The 16,433-nt window shown below is 49.1% G+C and overlaps 1 protein-coding gene across 3 annotated transcripts in view; it reads right to left on the reverse strand.

Moving 5' to 3' along the window:
- FGF12 (fibroblast growth factor 12) overlaps positions 1 to 16,433 on the reverse strand; it is a 176,838-nt gene that overhangs the window by 94,940 nt on the left and 65,465 nt on the right. For 2 of the 3 annotated variants that reach the window (XM_065410810.1, XM_065410809.1), the window contains exon 2: positions 867 to 977. In XM_065410810.1, coding sequence (XP_065266882.1) covers positions 867 to 977 — 111 coding nt within the window. Of the gene's footprint in view, positions 1 to 866; positions 978 to 1,407; positions 1,418 to 16,433 lie in introns of those variants that run through there. The other variant, XM_065410811.1, reaches the window with a different exon arrangement.

The following is a 16,433-nucleotide window of genomic DNA, read 5'->3' on the forward strand; positions in this document are numbered from 1 at the left end:
TCAGAAGGACTCCTGGGTCCCACAGGGAGGGCGGTGCTGATGCCATAGATGGCACTTTGCATCTCCTCTGGGGCTTAATCCTTCAGCGTGGTCTCAACGGGAGCTGAGGGCACCCAGCACTTCCCGTGACAAAAATGTTTTGTGCCATCTCTTGCAGAGGGCAATGGGCCACTGGGGAGTGCTGACGTCCAATGTGCTCTCCCCCGAATGACAGCGGCTTGCTGACTGCCGCATGAAAAAAAATCAGCATCAAACTTTGCTCCAGACCCTGCCATCCATAGAAGGATCTGGGTAACTTCTGTCAGCCGCTAAGTGTGGGGTGCTCAGAGGAATCTTTCCCTGGAGACAGGCTGTCTCATCACTGCCTACTGCAGAGTCTCTTCAGAAGCAGCTTATAATGGCCACGGTCAGAGATGGGGTACGGGAATGGATAGATTCTTGGTTTGATCCACTCTGGCAATTCCCGTGTTCCTAAGTCTAGTTAGGTTTTAGATGTTTTCCCTGAAGATCACTTTCCTTTTATCCCTGAAGGAAACAATCCCTACATCCTTCTGCCACACGCATAGCATCTGCGCAAATATCACACCTCTCTCTTCTGGCAAGAATTCAAACCACGCGTTTTTATTCTTCTCCCCACCCCAGATGGTTGTTGGAGTGTTAGAGAGAGAGGGGAGGGGGAAAAAAAAACAATGTGTGAAAACAATAAAGGAGAGATTTAAAGGGGAAGCGTCAATGGAAATAAACTGCTGAGAACAGCTGGCTTCTTCCTAATTTGATCTTTTCAAAAATGAAGGCTTACAAGTGAGACCCACTAGGTGATGCATTTCATTTATCATCTGGTTGCAAAGAAGGCTAATTTTCCTTACTGTAGTCGCTGTTTTCGTCCTTGGTCCCATCAATCGTACCATCTGGGTGCATCTGCAGGAAGTATTCCTGCTGGCTGAATAACCTTGTCACAATTCCTTTCAGCTGGGGTTCTACAAAGATAATAAGAAGTATTAAATACACAAAATATACCAGGAATGGCAAGAGATATCAATTGCTCAGCTACTGTAAATTCCTAAGTAAATAACCCAGTATTCTGGTAGATAAGTTCCTGTGGTTCCTTGAGTGTTGGATTGTAAAGCAGGCATATAAAACGGAGCTCAGGCGAAGGTCAATAGAAAATACACTGTTAGTATAGCACCGGGTTAAGAACTGAAGAAAATTCATTTAGAAGAGCTGCCTTATTGCAAGTCATGTACATCCTCCTAAGCAAGTGTCAATGAAACCTTTAGACCATTCCATCATGTATAAACCACAGGGGTTCCCAAACTGTGGGTCGGGACCCCGTTTTAATGGGGTCGCCAGGGCTGGCGTTAGACTTGCTGGGGCCCAGGCCCAAAGCTGAAGCCCGAGCCTCACCACCTGGGGCCAAAGCCAAATCCCAAGGGCCTCAGCCCTGGGCAGCAGGGCTCAGGTTACATGCCCCCTGAAGGCCTGGGGCTTTGGCCCCCCTGCCTGGGGTGGTGGGGCTTGGGCTATGGGTCCCCCAACCCGGGGCAGCATGCTCGGGCTTCGGGCCCCACTCCTGGGGTCATGTAGTAATTTTTGTTGTCAGAAGGCAGTCGCGGTGCAGTGAAGTTTGAGAACCGCTGACATACCACCTCTTTACCAGAAAAGCTGCTTTAGAAATAATGTAGGGAGTTATTAACATTATATTAATACTATGATTATAAATTAATATGAATAAAAGCAAGTTACTAGTGACTTAAGAGGAAATAATCCAGTGCAGTATATCATGATGTAATCAGTTTCATGGCTTTGATGCACCGAGTGAGATTGTTTAAAAAGCCATTACATAACTCCGGTCAGGCTGTGTCAGTGTTTCCAACAGTTTACCACTGGGCTGTACAAATTTCCTTTGAGAATGAGACGAAGAGGCCAGGGACACTGCACGCCTTTTGCAGACAGAGTGCCCGTGGACATCTCCGGGAACTCTGAATGCAGGAGGAGAGCAGGAGCAGATTGTTAGTGTGAAAGGGCTCAGCTTAAAATCACTTTGCCAATTTAAGAAGAGAAAAGCAACATTTTATAGTTTGTGGCAGGAATGCAATTTTAGAACTGGTGAACGTGATCTTCTACGCCACTATGCTTAACAAAGTGACTTTGGAGTGTTAATTCTAGGCAGAGTTCCTTGGTATAATGCAGTTGCACCTCTGAGATAGAGGTAGGAAGAAGATGATCATTAAATAATTATATCTTTGTGGTTAGAGTGTTTGCCAGAATGCTGTCCCTAGACCACCAGCTACCCATTACCTCACGCTGCAAATGGAGACACCATTGTATTGTCACTGCAGTAAAATCAAAGATAAGTGCCCCTGATTCCTAGTCTCATTACAAATCTGACACACCTTCTATCAAGCCTGGCTCAAGGTTCAACATTTATGAGCTTTCTGGCCAATCCCGGCCTAGTTTGCAGTCATTTTAGGCTGATTTATGGTTCTGAGTGGTAATGAGATAGGTCTTGCCATTTTTGCATGTTTCCCCATCAGTTGAGTTTTAGCTGGAGTTTTTGGGTCCAGCCCACTCCCCAAATTCACAGAAAACTGAAAAGAACTAAGCTGCCAACAAAAGTTGCCGAGTTTCTCGCCACCCTAATAAAATCTGATAACCAGGGCGTTCCTGTCATTTCATATTCTGCGTGGGTTGCCTTTCCCCGCAGGGGCGTCGGTGCTTTCTGGTTTCCTCTGACATACGATGGCGGAGAAGAACCTCCACTTACACGGGGCATGTTCTATACAGGAGGGGAAATCCTGCCCTGCACATTGTTTGGGTTGGCGTTTCTCAATGAAACAGTGGGATTTTGATCAGCCTGGTTATGTCTCAGGTAGGCACCTGGCCCTTTGAACACTTACACCTGAACTAAATCCTAAAGCCCTGAACGCTCAGACCTGCACACAACAAGCATAAGCCTGGTCTTCTCCTAGGGAGATTCTCCCCACAACCCAGAATAGTTTGGGGGCTGGGGGACGTAGGGACACATTAGCATGTGATGAGAGCAGAGGGTGATCTCTGAGTCCCATACGGAGTCTCTCCCCTTCTGTTTGAAAGCTCTGGATTTCTTGCAGTTTGCTCATCATTACTCACACCTTCCTACCGTTGATTTAACAGTCCTGGGCACAGAAAGCGTCTGTCTGACTACAGAACAGGTGTAGCTTTGGCTAATGCAGGCTCCCCCACGTGGCCTGGCCCAGGCACCAGAAACATGATCTGGGGGAAGCAGCCCCAGCGGTGGAAGGCAGGCAGGCTGAATGGACTGTTTGTTGATTGAACTATCTACTGAGGACGCCAACAGAGGAGGCAGGGAGAGTTAAGTAGACTGACATTTTTAACTGGGAGCCAGGATATGACCACCCACTTCTTTGGCACAGGTCATCAAACAGTCATCAGATGGTAACTGCACCCGTTACTAGCATCCAAGGAATGGATTGGAGCTGCTGGCCCAGAGGCAGCCCCTGCTTGTGTGAACCTGAATTTGGCCATATATTTTGGTGTCATTTCCTCTTACAGCAACAGGCAGATTGAATAGGTAATTGTATTGCAGCTTTCTCGAGTGCAGCGGCCCCTTACGCTGCAGTAATTTTCAGGAAAGACTGTTAGTTTGTGGGAAATATCTCCAAGGCAGCACATCGTCCAATTAAGGTGGGGGGAAATGTCTGAATAAATCAGAGCAAGAGGCAGCTCATGTGTCAGACACTAAAACAACGTTTGGGAGTTTAGTGAGAGGAAAGGATACCGAAAGATCCTTCCACTCTGGCCATGCTGGGGCTGGGATTAAAACCTGCACAATCAAACATAGGCTTAACATTGTAATTCTCTGATTTGTCCAAAACTCCTTCAACAATATCGCCCCAAGCGCTAAAAGAAACATACAGTATTAAGAACAAAATCCAAGCACACACCATGCCTACTGAACTGAAACTGACTTTCCTCTCTCAGGTCTCTTCTTTTATACCCTGGCGCGGGGGTTCCCAGCTTTCCCTGCTCTTAAAAGGGACAGCGCCTTATAACACACTTCAGCACAAAATCCTTTCCTATCACTGAGCGGCACAACTCTGCACGCCCTCCTGTTTTGCTTCCAGATCAGCTTTCCTGCTCTGTGAAAATGGAATGGGATTTATGTGGACAAAACATGCTCACCAGTGACTTGGCTTGCAACACTCACGCTCTAGTGCGGCAAAGCAAATGCGTTTAAAAAGACAAACTTTACCTCCCCTTATTTCACTGTATCGATGGAATAGATTTGAGAAACTCTCTGAAACTAACAACCGGATTCAGATCGGAGTGCAACAGGGAAGAAAGCCCATAAAGACAAGAACATGGATAGGGCAGCAGAGACTTAGCAATGTTCTCATTAAAAGGCAGGGTACAGCTTTGTGGAGCGACTGTTTGAAACACTTTGAAATGGCAAGTGTGGATGCTGAAGTGATAACCCTTAATGACCAAGACAGGTGCTCTAATACGGAGAGCAAACAGAAGGCACAGGGCCCACCTGCCTCCAGACACACCATTATTAAGTATATGTATTACAGTAGCACCCACTAAGACTGGAGCCCCATTGTGCTAGGCGCTGTACACACACATAGAGAGAGTCCCACTCCGAAAAGCTCACACTCAAACTAGTCAAGAGACACAAAGGGCAGGAGGAAAAACAGGATCGCAGAGAGGGGAAGGGACCTTCCCAAGGTCCCCCAACAGGACAGAAACAGAACCCAGGTCTCCTCATTCCCAGCCCAGCACTCTATCCACTAGACCACACTGACATGTTTGGTTTACAGAGCTCTGGGGTCCCTCATTAGATAAGAGATTTCACCTACATCAGCATCGAGAACCTTGCAGTCTGTCAATGCTACGGGTCTTGTTTAACCCCACCCCTCACCCACTGCCTCGTGGTGCTCACCAGCTTGTCTGCTGGTTCTCAGAGCCCCATGATCAGGTGACTGCCCTGTACAGCTGTCAGTTTCCTAGTCTATATTTCGGGTCCCCTGCCCTCCTTGTGTGCATGGGAATCCCAGAGAAGGCAATGGGATTTCTGTGCAGTGAGCGAAGGGAGACTCTGGCCCGTCTGCTATCAGTACTGTAGGGCTGCTACACTTTAGGACACCAAAACTAAGGGCCATATTTTGGCTGCTCTTCTAGAGATGCACACGGCTCAGCACCCTCCCTCCCTCCCCCCCCCCCCCCCACACCTTGCACTCCTCTCCAGCTGCTGGCCAGAATCCTTCACTTCATGTGCCCACGAGAACCCAAAACAGAAAGAGACAAAGCAGGCTGCTCTCTAAAAGCAGAGGTGCAAGAGCACATCAGTGCTGGCGGAGAACCCCAAAGGGATCGTCTGTGGTGCCCCCTGTGCCCCCCACCATAGCCATAGCCAACAAAGCCTTGGTCTGTCTAACCCATCCACCAGTGGGGAAGAGAGTAAGAACTCTGACCAGTGACACTGGGGCAAACACTTCCTCTTATGGAAAATGCCACTGGAGCTCTGATTTGTACATATTGGATTTCTCTATTAATCGAGGTTGAATACAGAATCTACCCCAACGGTGGGCACTGTACGAACTAGATAACATAAGGAAGATAACTGTGTTTAATACAAAGAGAAGGACGCTCAACCAGGCTGTATAACGAAACCCAGATGATGATAGCAAATCACAGCCCACAGCCATCAGTACAAGACCAGCTCATACACAAGAGAATAACTCCGGGGACAAGGAACACCACTCCACTGCCAATGTCCCCAAACCAGCTCAGCCCAGTCCTCCCAGAACAACAGATGCCCCTTGATGTGTGCCCTTAAGGTTAACTAATCTGAGCCCTGCGGGACCATGCTGGGGAACTGAGCTCCCATCACAGAGGACACGGTGCCAGGAACCCCACTCCCTGCCAGCTCAAACAGCTTCTCTCATCACAACTCCGTGCTACTGCCTTGGGGGAAAGAGGTGAATCAGGCTCCAGATCACTTAGTGGTCCAATATCCAGGCAGAGGTGATAGGACCCTGGTTATAGGAGGCGCCCAACCCCCCCCCCCCCCCAGTAAACTGCATGGAAGTCAGTTTCTAGCTCAGGAAGATGAAGGGTTAAGTCGCCCTTTCTGGGATTTGAACCATTGGTCCCAAAGAGTCTTGGTGATTCATACGTGATGCTGACATCACTAAGTAGCTCATCTGGCTGGTGCAGAACTGCTGCTAAATTCTGCCCCGAAGGTGTCTGCATTTCAGTGGTGGGTGAAGCGATCTCTGTCCTGAGCATTATGCTTGTAGTGCACACACTCTGAGAAAGTAGATAGAACATATAAATATTCCTGCTGGAAGATTGCAGCGTAACACTACTCATTCCTTAGAATTCAGAGCAACAATACACCAGAACCCAAACCAGAAAGAGACAAAGCAGGCTGCTCTCTAAAAGCAGAGGCTTGACTCACCCTACCTTACTTTAAGCTGGCTTTTTCCCCCCAGCTCCTCCCCCACCCACATACACACTCTTAAAGTGATACCTTGCAATTCCAACAGTGTCCTCAATACACCCACCCGGATAGTGTACTCTGTATGTGTTGCGTCTTGGACTATGAAACTATTAAGCCTTTGTTTTCTGTGCACTAAAAACTTTAAATACCTAAGGACTCTGCTGCCTGCATGGACAGCCAGCCATTGTGTACAGCAAGGTGCAGACTGTTAGAGAGGAGAGAGACACTGTGTGTGCTCTCAAAGGAGACTGAGTTCTGGTCTAGAAAAAGAGCAAAGAAGCAAGAACAAAAGTACTCTGGCTGAAAGTCTGTGTCTGAACTCAGTGGAGGGGAAAATGTAGCAATATTATCAGAGATTCCAAATGCAGGATTTCAAACCGGCCTTTCCTGAAACCTGCTGCTCAGCAAAGAACATTCATCCAGCAAAGGGGAGCATTTCCACTGCTCGTCGGCACTGGGAGGACGCTGAATATTCTTTGTGTCCATGAAACAGTTTTGCCAAGGATGTGACGGCAAGCACTCCGAGACCTGTATTACATCTCAGGAGCAGAACTCGGCAAAATGTTTTCTAAACATTTGTTTGTGGCAATTAAACATTTTAGCCTGGAACTTACACATTCCATTATTCTCATTTTCCTCCATTCAGGCTGCAGCTGTCAGAAGGGGCACTTGATTTATGACTCACCCAGGCAGCTCCCAGCTCCTTAACACACCAAAACTACCATTCAAGTCAGAGCATAAACGGCTTCTAATTTACTTAAATTAACTGCAACTTTAAAGTGCCATCACAGAAATCGTTTTCACCCTCCCCTCCCCTAAAAAGTGACGATTCCAGCACACTTGTTAAAACGAAACAACAGCCACGCACCAGGAAAAGAGCTGGTGTCAAACCACAGCGTTAGTGAGCGTTTATATTAGCGTATCAAGAAAATCCGTCAGTGCAGCCAATGCAGATTGCTATGGTGACAGGCGTCAGCACCGAACCCTGGGAGAGATGGGAAAGCGAGAGAGGATAATTGTTCTCTCCCACTCCAGGAACTGCTGGGTTCAGCAGTGAGTCGAGATTAACGGTGTGGTAAGTGGTTAGTTTCAATGTATCAGCATCACTGGAGCCACAGCACAACTTACCGGCAAGCTTTACTGAACCCACAAAAACTGGGGACTTCTACAGCGGAACCAGGAGCTGTGCTAGTATGCAGGGGTCCCTGGCCTGCAGCTTGTGCAGCCGTTCGCACCTGTGCGAGGTGCTACCAACTCAAAAGGGGAGCAGTCAGCACCTACTTTGCACTGGTGTGAGTGACCGCACAATAGGCGGAGCTTCCTTGACACCAGGCAGAGACGTTGCACCTCACAACACTTTCACTGTGAGGTCGAGGTATCAAATCCTTCTCCCAGCAAATAGGGCTTGACGCTGCAAGGCGCTGAGTGCTCTCAACCCCCACTGCAGTCAGTGAGGGCGGAGAACCCTCCCGGGGAGGGTGAGGAGAGGAAAACAAAACTGTCCTGAGTAGAAGCAATCCTTGAGCAAGGGGCCCCCACCTGGAAGGACCCTGCAGCAGGTGGCCTGTGGCGACGTGACCTGTCAGTCTATAGCATGTACCGGGAGGGTGAGGGGAACACGTGTCCAGGTACATCTGCAGCACACATGCCCCCTGCCTTGCAGGGACCAACTCTTGGGAGTGGCCTCCAGCAATTCTAACACTGGTGCTGCAACAGCTTTCGCAAGCACACGCCTCCCACGCACATCTGGCCCCTGCAAAGAGTGGCGGCGTGGTCGTGGTGCAAGTCCGCAGGTGCACAGCTAGCAGGCGGGTGGGAGAGCAAGGGGGCACCTGGCCCTGTCTAATCAGGGGGGCAGAGAAAACGAGGGTGCCTGGGACGATGGTGTATGGACACAAGCAGGCACTCCCTAATAACGCAGCAGTCCTAAACTGACCCATAAACCTGCCTCCGAAGTCATCACATGCCCCCTGGATAGGCGATAGCTCTGCAATTTATCACCACTGTGTGTGGGGGATGGACAAAGAGCTGTAAGTGAGCAAAACAGAATCTCGAGGAGTGTAATGTTAGCCATCAGACCGCCGTGAAACTCTCCTTTCTCTGTTGAATTAAAGGCCCAGCTCCCTGCAGCTCCTAGCAATAGCAGGGCTACTGTCACCCTCCAATTACAGAGCATTTATTCCGAGAAGAAAATGACTTCAGTATAATAGGGCTCCACTGCACACATGCATTTACCCACTTTGGCTGCAAATCTCAACTCAACCCTACTATAGACAGGTGCCGCCACAATAATTAAACAAAACAACAGCCTGAGTTCGCAGGACTAGCCTCTGTTTTACTGAGCAATGGGACACGCTTCAGAAAGCCACAGCACGCTTTCCCTGACACAGGCGGGCCGTGGGCTCGGTGCACCAAAAGGACATCTCCTGGCAATCTCATTCCATTACTGGCAGGGAGTCACTGGAGCACACGGGTACCTTACAGGGCAAAGAACATCCCAGGGAACTTTTATATTCCATGCTGATGCCTATGAGGAAAAATATTAACACTCCTTGGCCCACAGAGCAGCGGTCTTCCTGCACTGCCATACAGGGGACAGGGCACACAAGACATTGTGCTATGCTGCCTGACTCCTACAGCGTTTATTCCCTTCAGGGCAGGTCTATCCCCAGCAGGAAGTGGGGAGGTTGTGCCGTGCTGGAGGTTTGCCCCACAGCCCACGTGCAGCCCCTGTGCAATGAGGAGTTTAGCTCTGCGGCGGCATGCATGGGACAGGAAGGGGTGCTGCTGGGACACGCTGAAGGACGGGTGGGGCCAGAGAATCCGTGGCTTTGTGAATCCTCTGGAACACGTCAGCCATTGGGGAGCAGCCGCTCTGCAGACTGGGGAGAGGGCTCCTCCCCCCAACCTCCACCCTATAACTGGGCCCAAGTCTCACCCACTTTGCACATAAGGTACAAGGCAGGGGAGAAGCAGGCCCAGCGGCTCAGGCCAGTTGCTAAAGGACAGGGGTCCATGGAACCAAGCCAGCCTGCTAACCAACTGTGACACAGAGGCCCATTGGTGGCTCACTACTCTATGTCAGCAGCGGTTGTCAGGCCTGACACAGTCGCTACACCTCACACACACTGTTGTCCTGATCTGTATCTAAACGGTGTCATGTACGCTATCATTGGCAAGCTAACAGCTCATCATTAGCACAGGGTGCGTACAAAGAGGTATGGATATCTGCTGGAATTATGCCCTTTAAAAGTGTTTGGCAAGCAATGCGTAAGCCCAGTCTGTCTTAGACAAAGGAATGTGTATTTGTTTGTCTGACTAGCTGGGTCGCCAGGCAGCGGCAATGAAGGTACATTTACATAAAAGATAAACAAAGCCATCAGCCTAGCAAATGAGGGAGATAGCCTCTTGCAGGGGTCTGAACCACAAATGATAAGCAACTGACTCAACTGATTGTATACAATGTGACTATTACAAAAGTGCATCGAGTAAGGTCTTTTTTTAAAGCTAATGACACACTGTAGATTACTATCATTGTATAATGTAAGAATTTACACTATAGGAGAAATTATGGATACTCGCTGATATTATGCTTTAAAGTCGGTGACCAAACAAAGAGAGAAATGGGTTTCCTCCCAGACAGGAGAGAAGGCAGCTATCTACCTGTCTCCAGTGAAATTAAGCAAGGTATGACCAAAAACAATGGAAGCCCCATTTACATACGGGGGATGGGAAGTCCACAGGCAGGGAAGAACAGCGTGAGGTCCTCCTGAGCCTGGGGACAAAACAGTGAGTTTGGGACGATTCGGAGAGAGAAGAAGCCATCTTGGCATCCATCACTGGACAGACACAAGGGGACAGAGCTTTTGCGAACTGAGACAGATGGGTCTTTCAACCAGGGGGGTTGAAGTTTCTGGGAACTGATCATTAATATGCTCTTGGAATGTATGTACAGGGTGCATACAAAGAGTTATGGATATGTGCTGGAATTATGTCCTTAAAAAGTGCAAGGTCCTGACTGAGAGAAAGTCAGCCATGGCTGGAAAGAAAAAGATTGGTAAGAAATCTACCTAGAACCAAGGTGGTAGCTTGTTGAGTTATGTCTTAGCTACTAGGAAGCGTACTTTACTTTTATTTGCTGGTAACCATTGTGTCTTTATCCCTTGTACTTGCACTCACTTAAAACCTATCGCTTTTTGATGAAATAATCTCAGTTTATTACAAATCAACCCAGTGCTGTGTTTGCCCTGAAGTGATTGTTAATGCCGGTTAAAGCAACATGCTGCTGGGTTTTTGTCTCTGTAAAGGAGCAACGGACCTTTTTACTCCGCTGAACATTCCAGGAGAGGGCAGGACAGTTCCGGCAGAAAATCTGGGGGAAATTCAGGCCTGGGGGTGTGCTGGGGTCACTTGGCCGGTGGTAACCGAGGCTGGTGGAGACCAGAGTGTGGTTGTGATCTAACAAGCAGGTTGCTGGGGTCAGAACTGCTGAATCCAGACACGCAGCGCCGGCTTGGATGCTGGCTGGGAGCATCCAGACAGGAAGCAGCAGCAGCAGAACATTTTAAAGGTTACAGGACAAGCGGTGACCCAGCCCCTGACTGGTCTGGGCTGCACCCAAAATATGACACTGACGTTCACGCCCTCCACACGGAGGCTGAGGAATGCATGAGCATTCAGACTGAGCGCCCCCCCCCCCCCCCCAAGGCACATCAAGGGGAAAGCCCTGGGGCAGTGGAAGAGAGTTTACGCTGCCTTTTGGCAAGGTAAGAGGCGGACCGAGGGCCTAACTCTGCTGTCAGTTACATCGGCGTGACAGGGCTGATTTCAGTTTGGCCACCCTCGAATATGGCTCAAGTCTCTGGCACGTTTCATCAGCACTAAAACTTTTCACTGCACTTTAAAGTGCAGGCTGCTCCACCCACACGAGCGTGCATCATCCCCGGGGCAGAAACCAAGCCCGATACTCACTGAGAGCAGCCAGGACACATGCATGAGCCAGCAGGGCTGGGTCAGCGCTTAGAATGCATGCACCCTCTTCATGGCAAAGAGAGTCAAAACAGACCTGACTTCTGGGAGAGGTTAATGAAAGAGCCAGGAGAAATTCCAGCAGAAGCTTCTCAGTCTATCAGAACATTAACTTCCCGGCAGAGCAGAGGCAATGCCTTGGCTACTGATGTGGGTAGGTAGCACACACCCCATAAATGTGGGAACAGGTGCGTGCTCTACAAACACTCTTTCTTTCAAGGATTACTCTGCAGCTAATCCTGACCCACTGAGCAATGTGGCCGAATCTCAGCCCATACACCAAGATGGAAACAAACGACGGCGTAGGTCTTAGGGATGGGTCCACCCCCCAGACCGCACTTCCCGCGGGTAGGAGTGGGACACCACAAACTGAACAAGAACAAAGCTGCTTTCGGGGGCTGTTCACCAGGCCACGTTCGTCCCGACTGCAATTGCAGTGGGTTTACACTCTCCGTCTCGGGACTTCTCCGGCCCTCCCCACCCCAGCACTGAGCCCCCATCCCACGGAGTGTAAAGGAAGGATGAAACGAGAGTGGCAAAATCTATCAATCTATTCCTCTTACAGCAGCGCCTAGAGAGGCCCCGCATTGGGCTCTGGACCCTGCCGTGCCAGGTGCTGTACACATGTCTAGCAAGAAGGCAGGCCCTGCGCCAAAGAGCTCGCCCCAGGGCCAGACCAAGCCTTGGGCTAAGACCCGGCTACGGGACGGCCCGTAGCTGTGCTAGCCTAGGAAGAGAGCCGGGAAGGAATTATGACTCAGGCAGTCAGGATTCCTTCGCCCGACCCCTCTTGCTCTAGTGGTGACATTTCAGGATGTGGCTCTCTTTGCGCCTGGCTGGTTGAGGGAGTAGCTAGGGCTCTGTCCTCTCCCCACCCCCCCACTTCCAGCCACTGACCCCATACATGTCATGAGGGAACGGCTTTGCTGCCCTAACGCAGCCTGGGTACACCCGTGTCTTGAAGAGCTGGGTGGCAGGTTGACTCCTCCTGGGAGATCAGTGACTTCACAACCCTTCCGAGCTCCATGTTGGGAGGGATTCAAGCCATGCCTCCCCCACCTGGACCCCTCACCTCTCACTTCCACTGTTGGCCGCCTCGAGAATGCCAGAGCACACACGGCAATGACAGATAATCCAAGCCGCTCCCCACCTTGCCATGCTGGGAGTTGTGCTGCTCCCAGACTCGAAGTCTCTCCACTTCCCTCAGCAGTTCTGCAAGCCTGAAATACTGCAGAAGCCACCAGTACGCACACAAACAAATAAAATCCAACTCCGCTGAACTGGCCACATCAGCCTTCTGCTGCGGGGAAATGAAATCATTCAAACACAAAACAGCCGGAGAGAGAGAGACAAGCTGGGGAGGTACTATCTTGTAAACGTCTACCTTCCACCAACAGAACCTGGTCCAATAAAAGGTTTTACCTTGCCCACCTTGCCTCTCTAATATCCAGGGACCAACATGGCTACAACAACACGGAAAATAATACAAAAGAGAACCGAGCGGAGCCCATCAGAAAACATGGAAGGCCTCCAGTAATTCATGAGGTAAGTGACAAACGATGCACTCGGAACCACAACCATCATTCATATCTCCCGATGATTCCTTGCCACCCTTAGGAACCTAAGGAATATAGGAACCTAAATGTATTGGAAGGAAATAGAGGGCAAAACTTAGGTTCCACATTTCTTTTGTAAGCTCTAAACTAAATAAGATGGTAACGTGTCTTCTCCCTATAGCATTTTTCCATCTGTGTTTCTCAAAACACTTTGATGAAGGTGAGTAAGACGTGTTATCCCTATTTCACTAATGGGGAAACTGAGGCACCGAAGGATTACGGCCTATCTTTTAAATCATGCTTTTGTCTCTGGGTTGAACCACCTACCTTGAAATACGGGGGGGAGGGGGCCCGAGCAGCCACGACTCCTACAGCTGCAGCAAATTGGGAACAGAGCCCTGACTATTAATCTCCCCCCAGGGCCGACCTGCCCCCCACTAGAGAGCGGGGCAGATACAGCTCACTGACTGGGGATCTATGATAAGGATGAGGGAATCAGTCCAGCCTGTGCTAAAAACGATCTGAATCGAGAACAAAACCTGTACCTAGGAACAAAACTCGGACACTAAACCTGATAAAATCTGAGATCCAGGAAACTCTGAAGCTAGGGTTGGGCAAATCATTCTTTCCTATCATTTAAACCCATTTCCCCTCCTAACAATAAAACAAATTATTGCATTTGATAAATAACAATTTACTCAGAAGAAATAACCGCAACATTTTTAAAGCATTTATTTGCACAGATCACTGTATTTTGAAGACGATGGAAGCGGAGAGGGTGGGTTCAGGAATTAAGGAAATGAAGTAAAACGAAAGCAGAGTGACCTTTTTAATAACTGTGCTTGTGGTTTCACCAAACGGGGCCTATATTTAAAAGAACAAAACCAAAATAAAACAGCAATCCGTGCACTGGTGTTTATAGCACCATGGCTTGCTAGCCCTTCTACCCACCTCCACAGAGAATCCTCATCAGACGATGGGTGTGAATGTCAAAAGATCAAGAATTGTTTTCATCAATGCATTTCTGAAATAGGGTGTCCTAACTCAGTGGCTCTGAACCTTTCCAGACTAGTGTACCCCTTTCAGGAGTCTGATTCATCTGTACCCCCAAGTTTCACCTCACTTGAAAATGGCTTGCTTACAAAATCAGACATAAAAATACACAAGTGTCACGGCACACTAGTACTGACAAATGGCTTGCTTTCTCATGTTGATCCTATAATTATAAAATAAATCAGTTGGAATATAAATATTGCACTTACATTTCAGTGTGTAGTATACAGAGCAGCATAAACAAGTCACTGTCTGTATGAAATTTTAGTTTGTACTGACTTTGCTAGTGATTTTTATGTAGTCTGTTGTAAAACTAGGCAAATATCTAGATGAGTTGATGTAGCCCCTGGAAGAGCTCTGCGTACTCCCAGGGGTACACGTACGCCTGGTTGAGAGCCACTGGCCTCACTGACTAAGGCCCTGATCCTGCAGTATAAGGAGCAGCCTGTGCTGATTCGGCTGCAGGATTGGGTCTCTTAGACTTTAAGGCCAGAAGGGATCATGATCGTCTAGTCTGACTTCCTGCCCATTGCAGGCCACGGAACCTCACCCACCCACTCCTGTAATAGACCCCTAACGTCTGGCTGAGTTACTGAAGTCCTCAAATCATGCTTGAAAGACTTCTAGTTACAGAGAATCCACCCTTTACACTAGTTTAAACCTGCAAGTGACCCGTCCCCATGCTGCAGAGGAAGGTGAACCCGCCCCCCCCCCAGGGTCTCTGTCAATCTAACTCGGGGGAATATTGCCTCCTGACCCCAAATCTGGCGATCGGTTAGACCCTGAGCACGTGGGCAAAACCCACCAGCCAGACACCTGGGAAAGAATTCTCAGTAGTAACTCAGAGCCCGCCCCAGCTTAGCTAGTGCTCCATAACTCACACACACCTACCCACGGCTCTCCCTGCTCCAACAGCTCTGCCAGTGCCAGGAGAGCGGTGGGCACCAGTGGGCAGGGCTTGTTCCACCATCACTCCTTTGACGACAGGGAGTTCTGTCGCCTTTGGCTAATTTCAACCTGTTTTTACAATTTTCTGGGCAAAAAAAAAAAAAAATGGAGTGGCCGTTTGCAGCTTGGTTTTGGTCTCACTAATCCCATATTACTTGACCTTTTGCAAACAGTTGCACTTTGGGTGGTGACGAGAATGTATTTTGATGGCAGCCCCGATACCGTGGAAGGGAACTGCTCAGCAAAGAAGCTATTTGTGCTTCGGGCAGGGGAGGGCATTGCAAAGTATGTTAGTCTAGATAAACAGAACTAACGTGAGCAGGTTCTATTAACCCCAGGACCTGGCTTTTCCCCCCTTTCATTTCAAACCGAGGTACTTACATATTTTACGCCTGACTCTGTTGGAAGGCAACAGCTTTTTCTAGTTACCATGACCACCGTTTGTACCCTCTAGGTTTCAGCTTTCCGCTGGGAAATGGGGGGGTGTTAGCATGCGTTGATATCGCATCTTTCTGTATATTTCACCAGCCACTCACAGGCGGTCACTTCTAGGGTAAAACACAGCATCTATTTAACAGAGCACAGCAGTGCTACCAGCCACTCAGGACAGGAAGTGGAGAATGAGACATATCCCATTGAAACTACCCGTGGATCTAGTTTGGGTAGGCAGCAGTGTTATAATGATCTTCCTTTTGCCCGGGCTTCCATGCTTCCAAGCACTGGGTCTTTACTGCCCACAAGCGATCCGGACTGTGACTTTAAAACTCATCTTGAACTCCACCTCGCAGAGCTCTCTAGCTGTGTGGGTGGAGAGTCGATTCAGTACAGACTCAGCAGAACGAGCTCCTCTAAATCACCAGCTGCATTTCCTGCAGCGCCCACACGATATTCCATCCAAGCGCAAATCCTGACCCAACCCAGGAGATCTCCAGGTGCAGCAAACCCACATGGTGCGCAGACAAGAGACAGTCAGATCACCCCACCCCTGGAGCTGGGACTAGATCCCTTGTCATTATTATTTGGCCTGTACCATCTACGCTAAAGAGAACTCCTTTAACAGAGGTAGCAGTGTGGATACTTAGCGCTTGTGTGGCCTTTTCACTCAAGGATCTCAAAGGTGGCTAAGAATCCACATCATAGAACTGGAAGGGACCTTGAGAGGTCATCTAGTCCAGTTCTCTTGACTCAGGCAGAACTAAGTATTATCTAGACCATCCCTGACAAGTGTTTCATAGAATCATAGAATATCAGGGTTGGAAGGGACCTGAGGAGGTCATCTAGTCCAACCCCCTGCTCAAAGCAGGACCAGTCCCCAGACAGATTTTTACCCCAGTTCCCTAAAT

This window comes from Emys orbicularis, chromosome 9, assembly GCF_028017835.1.
Source record: "Emys orbicularis isolate rEmyOrb1 chromosome 9, rEmyOrb1.hap1, whole genome shotgun sequence".
NCBI lineage: Eukaryota > Metazoa > Chordata > Testudines > Emydidae > Emys > Emys orbicularis.